This window comes from Mastacembelus armatus, chromosome 20 (genome assembly GCF_900324485.2).
Source record: "Mastacembelus armatus chromosome 20, fMasArm1.2, whole genome shotgun sequence".
NCBI classification, from domain to species: Eukaryota; Metazoa; Chordata; class Actinopteri; order Synbranchiformes; family Mastacembelidae; genus Mastacembelus; species Mastacembelus armatus.
In genome coordinates, this window is record NC_046652.1 from 5,559,136 (window position 1) to 5,567,500 (window position 8,365).

The 8,365-nt window shown below is 39.7% G+C and overlaps 1 protein-coding gene across 3 annotated transcripts in view; it reads right to left on the reverse strand.

Moving 5' to 3' along the window:
- The window catches only part of myripb (myosin VIIA and Rab interacting protein b), an 89,821-nt gene that overhangs the window by 9,273 nt on the left and 72,183 nt on the right, over positions 1–8,365 (reverse strand). For 2 of the 3 annotated variants that reach the window (XM_026292472.1, XM_026292470.1), the window contains exons 6-12: positions 8,254–8,334; positions 7,396–7,557; positions 5,430–5,598; positions 3,664–4,190; positions 3,095–3,244; positions 2,112–2,837; positions 1,536–1,598 (exon numbers count right to left, since the gene is read on the reverse strand). In XM_026292472.1, the coding sequence (XP_026148257.1) occupies positions 1,536–1,598; positions 2,112–2,837; positions 3,095–3,244; positions 3,664–4,190; positions 5,430–5,598; positions 7,396–7,557; positions 8,254–8,334 (1,878 nt within the window). Of the gene's footprint in view, positions 1–1,535; positions 1,599–2,111; positions 2,838–3,094; positions 3,245–3,663; positions 4,191–5,429; positions 5,599–6,924; positions 6,928–7,395; positions 7,558–8,253; positions 8,335–8,365 lie in introns of all 3 variants that reach the window. The other variant, XM_026292471.1, reaches the window with a different exon arrangement.

The following is an 8,365-nucleotide window of genomic DNA, read 5'->3' on the forward strand; positions in this document are numbered from 1 at the left end:
ACTACAGTAGGCTGAAGCTAAAAACAAGAAAGCCTTATTTTCACACAGTGTAAAGACCCTGTGCTATCATTTATTGCTGAATTTAGAAATCAGTGCTTGACAGATTGTTTCCAAAAGGGTTGTAGAGAATCTGCAGAGTCCTAAAGGGAATGGGAGCACACTGGGTCCTGATAACCCTTGGTTGTGTAAAGATGTCAAATAAGCTGCCGATGGCCTGTATGTATGTCTCACTGATGGTGGGGCTACACCTCTCAGCACTTCATTCGTAGAGAAAGAGAAAGTTCATTCAGTTCAACTCTTTGCATTCTCATTTTCTGTCACTTCTTCTGTCAAAACTCTTCTGTCATTTACATCAAAATAGTGAGCATGGTTGGTGGCTAGCTGTGCTGCTGTCGGTGGTGCTGTTGCTGCTTCTTAGTATTTAGAGGGTTCCAGCTCCTCCAGTTCCTCCACACAAGCCATATGGTGTGCCTAGCAGTGAGCAGTCCATTGACAAAGTGGTCAATGGACACAGGCAGAGCTGAATAATCTGACTCAAAACCAAAGTTTTCCTGTTGTGCATCTTTTACAGCACCTGACATGGAGAATTCAAGCTCCATAGGGTGAGAAGTTCTTACCGAGGTGAAGCCCATAACAACATACTGACAACTGTAGAGATGGAAGCTTATATATGCCAATGCAACAGCACATACAAAAACATGACAACTTAAAAAAGGCATACATTTTCTCATTAAGATGTTGAGCCACCAAATGCCTCCAGAACGGAGGGCACTGAATGGGAACATACCTTTGATCCTGTGGCTCCACCTGCCTCTCCTGCTGCTCCTGGATCTTCCTATTAAAATTAAACATGACATTCAAAAATGAAATTGTCATGTAACACTCTGACTAATCTCTGGTTATGCATCTGCTCATGTGCAAAGAAAACCAGTAATCATCTACTTTGGATGCTATGTCTATCATTAGACCACCCTATATTATTATGCACTATTTAACAGTTTAACTTTGGACTCCTTATGTCCTTCTCCTGTTTTGTAGGATATATTTCAGTTCTATTGTGTTTTTTTGACAAAAACAACACTAATGTTTATTATGTTTACACCAAACTAGTTCTTATATAACACATATATATTCTTGAGGAGTTTGCAAAGCTGTGAATAAAAGGAATAACATTGTGAGATATTTTACGGGACCCAGAAAATGTGTTACCACTATTATTAAAGATTACTGATAATAAAATCAATACCGTTAAATTTACCACCAGCGTGGGTAACATTTCAAACACACGTATACAACCATTATGAATTATGCATCAGCAAGCCTCTGCATTTATATGAGACATAAAGGAATTACTATGAATTAAGTAAGAAAGTGTGTGTTGTCAAAGTATGTGTAAGAAGTTTAATATATGCTTGCATGCATACAACATATATATGTGTGCAATGAAGTGAGGTGGGGGTTTAATTAAAGACATATATTCTCAAGCATGTCCTCCTGTACACATTATTTCCTTTGCTTTCTAGCTGACGTCTCACCAGTCTTAAAAAGGAGGGTAGAAACTGAAGCCTCTGCAGTTTCTCCAAATCATTCTGTCCCTCCTGACAAACTTGCACATGCATGTGTGCGCGCATACACACACAGAAATACCCCAGCAAAAAAAACAAAAAAACAAAAGGTGAAGCACATAAGATGCCAGAAAATACAAGAAATGAGAAAAAGGAAAAAGAAATGTATCAAAAGGCAGACAGGCAAATATTACAGCCCCAGCAGGGCAGAGATGAAAGTAGGGTAAGAGATGTGGATACAAATCAAGGGCTGTATTCACAAAGGATTTCATCTTATCCCTATGAATTACCCTTAATGGAAAAAAAAATCCATACTTAAGATTCCTCTTAAGACATTTTGAAAAAGCCTGCTGCAAGAACGTTTTAGTAAGAATCCAAAGCTAAAGAAGGGACACAGTTGCATTGCTATGGATACAATGCTTAATGAATAGACCTCATAATAACTTTTTAGTGATTATAAAAAACATAAATCATTGATACACACGAAGAACAAATAAAGAGTAAAGCAGATAAGTGCAAAATTTACTTACTTTGAATTCTCCTTACCTGGTTGTGTGGCAGCGCTCTCTCCTGGTAAGAAGGTGAAACAGCAGGTGAACTAGTACTGGATCCACTCCTTGCACCTGCTTCTTTCTCCATATCTCTTTTATGTTGTCTCTTACTTTGTCTGCTTTGCCTTTTTTTGTCTCCTCTCTTTTTTTCTTGGTTGTCTACCTTGTCTTCAGAATTTTCAACCCCTTTCACAAATTTCCTGTCCTTAACTCTTCCTTCTTCTCTCACTGAAGGACTCTTTATTAGTCGCTCATATTTTTTAATCTCTTGTCCATCCACATGTTCCACTGTTTCACTTGCCCTCTGCCTTTCTCTTTCTGAGTCTTTTGTCCTTGACCTTTCTTTCTGTCTGTCACTTTCTTTATCTATCTGTTTGTCTGCAGGCCACTTTGTGCATTCCTCGTCAGATGAGCTGCTGTCTTTGCTGTTGGCACAATTGACCAGCTGGCTGAATCTGGATTGCATTTCTTCTTCCATAGCAAAGGTTTGCCTTGAGCTGCTGGGCAAACAATGGGTTTCTGAAGCAAGAGAGCAGGACTGGGGGGGACTCAGGGCTGGTAAATTTGGGGCCCCTGTGTCCAAGTGTTCTGGTTTTGGTGTAATGGCATCTATTTCGAAGGTGTCTGTTGTAGCTGTGGCCACTGGCATAGTCTCAGGTACTTGCAGTTCCTCACTTAAACCTCTCTTCCGAAGTGCGTTGAGTAGAAAACCACTGTCCTCCTTGAATGGAAAGGCGCAAGAATATATACATGAAATATTATCATAAATATTAATAAAACATACATTTTAAAGGTAAAAATAAATATACAGAGTTGCTGAAGATATTAGGGGAATAAGATAAACTGTATTAAGGCAATTAACTATAGCTTTCTGCCTCCTAGTGGTGAAACAATATTTTACAACCACCTATAGAAAATGTTTTCACTGGCACAGAGGAAATTTCAGGTGAGATACCATTAATAATCAAATATATTTACTTGTATTAAGGGGTAGATGGACCGTGCGTGACTCTGGTCTATAAGCCTGCTCTGCTCTGTTGCCGACTCTCTCTTGCTTTTCCTGCGTCGTCGTGATCTTCTGATGGGGTCAGTGGGCCTCTCCTCAGCCTCGCTGCTATCTCCCATCACCTAGGACATACATATACTACATTCATGTGGGGGAATTATCTTATTTTGGCACTCCTTCACATTTATTTGAAAGTTATAGTTATTAGTCGCTAGATATTTTCAGATTAGAAGGGTCTACTTTGGGTTCCTCATCATGTTTCAGATGCCTCGTTAGCTCTAAATTTCTTTCAAGGTTTCATTTAAATAATTATTTGTGGCTCAAAGATGATCTATGAAAATGTTATGCTGAATGAATATTATTTAGGCATATCTGCTAATAATACTTTCTGATTTTACCACAGGAATTATACTTTTAGTGAGGTATTTTTACTTTGATGTGTTGGCACATCTTTTCGTAAAGCAATAAACTAAAAGACAATATTTACATTGGAAATTCTTGCGCAAAAAATTCTAGAAATTCTAATTTAAAAACAAATCACCTTAGGGTTAAAGTTTACATCCAGTGCCTCAGAGTGGAGAGAATATGGAGACACATTTTGGGGAAGGTGTTGGTGGTAAAGCGGCTGGTGCTGAGGGTGCAGATGTGTGTCTGTTGCTCCTTTTTTCCTCAATGGGTTGTGAGGTGGTTTACGATAACATGCCGACAGCATATAAGAGGCCTCAGAGTCTGAGTTGAGAGTCTCAGTGTTGGTGTACTGGCCGGAGGATGGTGAGGTAACGGGAAGATGCTGGGTATACGTCCACTCTGGGTCATGCTGTGAGTCTGTGTAGTAAGTCTCATCTGAAAGCTTGCGGTGGAACTGTCGCAATGCTGCACCCCAGCCACCTTCATCATCCTCGTCAGAGTCAGATCCCATTTCATCATATGCGGAGACAACACCTGACTCCTTTTCCAACACACTGAACACCAAGCTTTTCCTTTTGGTTAGCAGGCTGGGCCGAGACAGCTGAGAACTATGCAGGGCAATCCAGTTACCGTCTGGGCTCTGGAGAACCGAGGATGCACCTAGATGAAATACAGAGAGCAAGAAGTTTACAAATAACTCTTTTACCATCTGTATTTCTTTAAATAGCTATGTGGTTTTCAGAGTGTGATACATTATGATGAAAAAAATAATTTTGTTAATCATTACAAAATTGCAGGAATAATTTGTGTACATTTCTACTTTGACAGCTATTCTATTCTGCAGGCCTATAATGCTAAGTCCTACTGTTTTTGAAATGTTTTTATTATAATTTTAAGACGGACTCTTAGATGGACATTAGCTTTCATCAAAAAGATATCCAAAGAGAGAAATAAACGACTGCTGTCATAAAGGTGTGCTACCCAGCAGGTAAGGTTTGGGATCTGAGAGGCATCCCTGCTACCTCTGCATGGGGAATGAGCCAGGGGTGCAACAGGTGGTGCAGAAGTACAACCTAAATCACCTTCTTGGAGACTCTTAGAGTGGTCTGGGAAAGGACACCACCTGTGGACTCCATTGTTCAGTTGGGGGATTTCTTCCACCAAGTAGGGTGAAAGTTGTTGCCAAAGCAAAGGAATTTTAGCATCTATGAGTAAATCTACATTGCAACCCTCACCCATGGTCACAAACTGGACTAGTTATTGGAAGAATGAGATTACAAATACATGCCATTCCAAAGAGTTTCATACATGTGGGCTCAGCTTTAGCAGTAGATTATAGTTTGGACTGGAGAGAGCTTAAGAGTAGAGCTGATGCTCCTTTGTATTGAAAGGAGTGATTTGAGGTGATTCAGGCCTCTTTCCAGGATGTTTCCTCACTACCTTGGAGGTTTCCAGAGTAGGTCTAGTTGGCAGGAGGTCCACTAGACCCAGAACATGCAGGAGAGACAATAAATGTCATCCTGATTGGGAGCACCTTGGAGTCTTCCAGTAAAAGATATAAAATGTTACTGGGGAAAAGAAAAGTCCGGACCACCTTGCAGACCTACTGTCACCATGTCAGAAACTGGATGAATGAAGGGATGGATGGACATATAAGGCATGATCTGAAATACCTTTTAATGCAATTTCTTTAAAAGGTTGTGTAATCTTCAGTGAGCAACTTGGAGATCAATTTGGAGATCATTTAAGTGTAATCCCATGTTGCCATATTTTATGCTTATAGTTGGAAAAAAAAAGGAAAGGCAACGAAAATATTAGCAGAAAATGCTTTAATTGATCCAATATTGTGGCACAAACTTAGAAAAGAGGACTGCTCAGCCTAGTGAGTGAGACATTTACTGGAGTTGTCCAGGCGATCCATACTCTTCCAACTAGGTAGTGATGTGGTCTTGGCTTCTCTCTTCAGAGAAGCGTACTCTTGTAAGCCACTGCTGGCTCTAGCACCGTCCTCCTCTGGACCCTTCTCTGGGGAGTCGTCACTGGTGAGGGAGAATGCTGACTGTGACCGCTGCAAGTACGCACACACGCACGCACGCACGCACACACGCACGCGCGCACACACACACACACACGCAAACAGAAATTGTTACTGCGACGACTGAAGAGTCAGTTTCAAAGAGACTTCACTGAAGATGTTTGGTGGCTTTGGATGTTTAAAGCTGAACATTCCCTTCTTTGTAACTATGGACCAATATAAGTTGAGTCTGAGCAGGTTCTTCAGACAGATGTTAAGTCAAAGAAGCTCCAGACAGAAAAAGTTTACTATGGCACAGTAGCCATTAGCACATAAAGCAGTAGACAGAAATGTCATAATATAAAGGCCAGCACTTGCACAATTGGCTAGTCTACTCCTTACTTCTGTACAAGTGTCACTGTGATTCATAATTTTCATCAGCAGGTGGAGCTAGAAGACAACCAAGTAACTAGCCCGATAGGATGTTCTATACATTTTGCTTCGTGTGTGTGAATGAGAGACAAAGAGCTTATGAGATTTTTAATGTCGAACCATAAATATCTCCACAAACAAAAGATTAGAATTCTTTTTCTGACATTTTATCAGTCCTCCCATTGACAAGGAATTATTTTCGACCATGGATGGAGATTTCTGGGAAGGTCTGTATAATAGATATGCACTAATCCTGCATGAATGTAAAACCATCCTAGAACCTGGCATGTCTCATGGATGTGGATTTAGAGGCTGCTCCACTGAGAATTGGAGGAGAAAGCTTTTATTAGGGATGAATCATTGGATATGAAGCAGTTCTTGATTTAACATCCAAATAAAAGCACTTATGTGTGAACATGTATTTTCAAGTAGCGACTGATCTGTCTAGTGGGGCACAGGAGAATAGAGAAAAACTAAAAACTGTTATAATGTGAAGGATGCAACATTACAGTTAGAGCAATGTTAAAGCAGTACAGATTTCATTATGCATTTGCATGCTTTGTGTCTCATTGAGTGTGTTTGCAGTGAACTGATAAAAAAGAGCCCTCATCCCATGGTGAACTGAGCAATTGATGAGAATCCCATTCATTTCACAAGACTTTGATCTTCTCTGGGTAAAACAGTGGGAAACAGAATGGAGAGGCCCAGGGAGTGCAGCTTTGAAGCTTCATTCAAACACAACAACAACAAATTTCCAAATTTCCCCGCTGACTAATACTTCACATACCACTGGCAGGTGTGTGTATAATACCCATATTTGGGTCATTGTATGTACTATATACTGCATCTCATTGTGTCTATGAAACCTGCAGGTTGTTGCCATATTGTTTGTACAGCTCTAAGAACTGGGGGCATTTAGTGAAATAATGCTAGGTGATTATTGATTACTTGCTTCAAATAACATTTACAACACATGTTATGCTTTGTATTTGACAACTTAAAGAGAAAATCCACTGTAAAGTCAGTAAAAGTTCCATCAGCCATTCACCTGTGGGTTTATTTTGCTGCCTCGCTGCCAAAAGGTATGAAAATACAATGCTAGATTGGAGCACTTTAGCAGCACATATGGGTCCCTGGGATGCTACTCAAATGTCAGAGATTTTCTGCATCATTCTGCATTCAAAACTTTCAAAACTGACAAACACACTAAGGCAGTGACCAGTCTACCTGAGGTTCTGTGAAAATAAGTAAGGAATGTACAGTGTGTACACCTGTCGGTAAACACATAGTGCACAGACATTTGCCTGTTGGTGATTTGTAGTTTACACTCACCGTCAGGCCAGTTGTGTTCTGATGTTCTGCAGGGGCCAGATTTGTTGTGTGATGATTGTAGCAGTGAGGGTACTGGCAGAGACTTACCCAGAGGGAGTTGGAGGTCTTAAGAGGATCCTGTGGTCCTTGTGAAGAAGCATGAGGCTGTGATGGAGAGGGCAGTTCACTGGGCTGGATCAAGTACTGAGGCTGAGGCCAGACAAAGTCATAGTCTGTCTGCATCTCTGAACGTTTCCTCCTCTGGATAATCTAATAAGAAAGAGCACAAACAAGAAGAAAGTGAAAGAAGACAAAAATGAGAGAGGTATGAAATATGTAACCATATATCAAGCTTTATATTCATAATAAATTTAAATATTAAATGCAAATTTGAAAATGAAAATACATTCCCGTAACAGCATTTTACAGTGTGTTTAGCCATGAATAATTTATTATAATCAAACTCTGAAAGCAATAATTCAGATTCCTTATGAATTTTCATGTGATATTATGTGCCAACAACCTTAAAGTACTTTCAAAGACCTGGTGGCCAACAAATGTTAATTAAAACTGAAAAGCAATTACATGACCTACATGACTGGCAAACTCCACTTACTTACTGTGCTGCGAATAAAAAATATAACAAAAATTAAGTTTCATTAAGTTTCCTTGAATTTTGAAATACTGGTTTGCAGACAAAGTAATGTGTAATTTTCAAAGGATGTATGCCTTTTCTCAAACAGTGTTGTAATCTTGGTTTCAAAATGACCTTTAATTTGCTGTCTTCCTGGGGAAAATGCTTTAATTTGACATTATAATAAGGCAGGTGAGCTCTGTCTTGATGTATTACATACATAAATGTCCATGCATTCACATTTGAATAAAATTAACTGTACCTAACAATGCGTCCATATAGAAGGAGAAAAGTAAACATGACAAAAATACAGTGCTTTCTTCTAAACATACTTTTTGTACAATAGCTGTGGCAAGTTCCTCTATGAGCTCCTCTTTGTGGTCCCGCAGATACCGAGCTTCATTCTGCTTCTCCTGCACACACCCAGATACACACAGTGAGTTA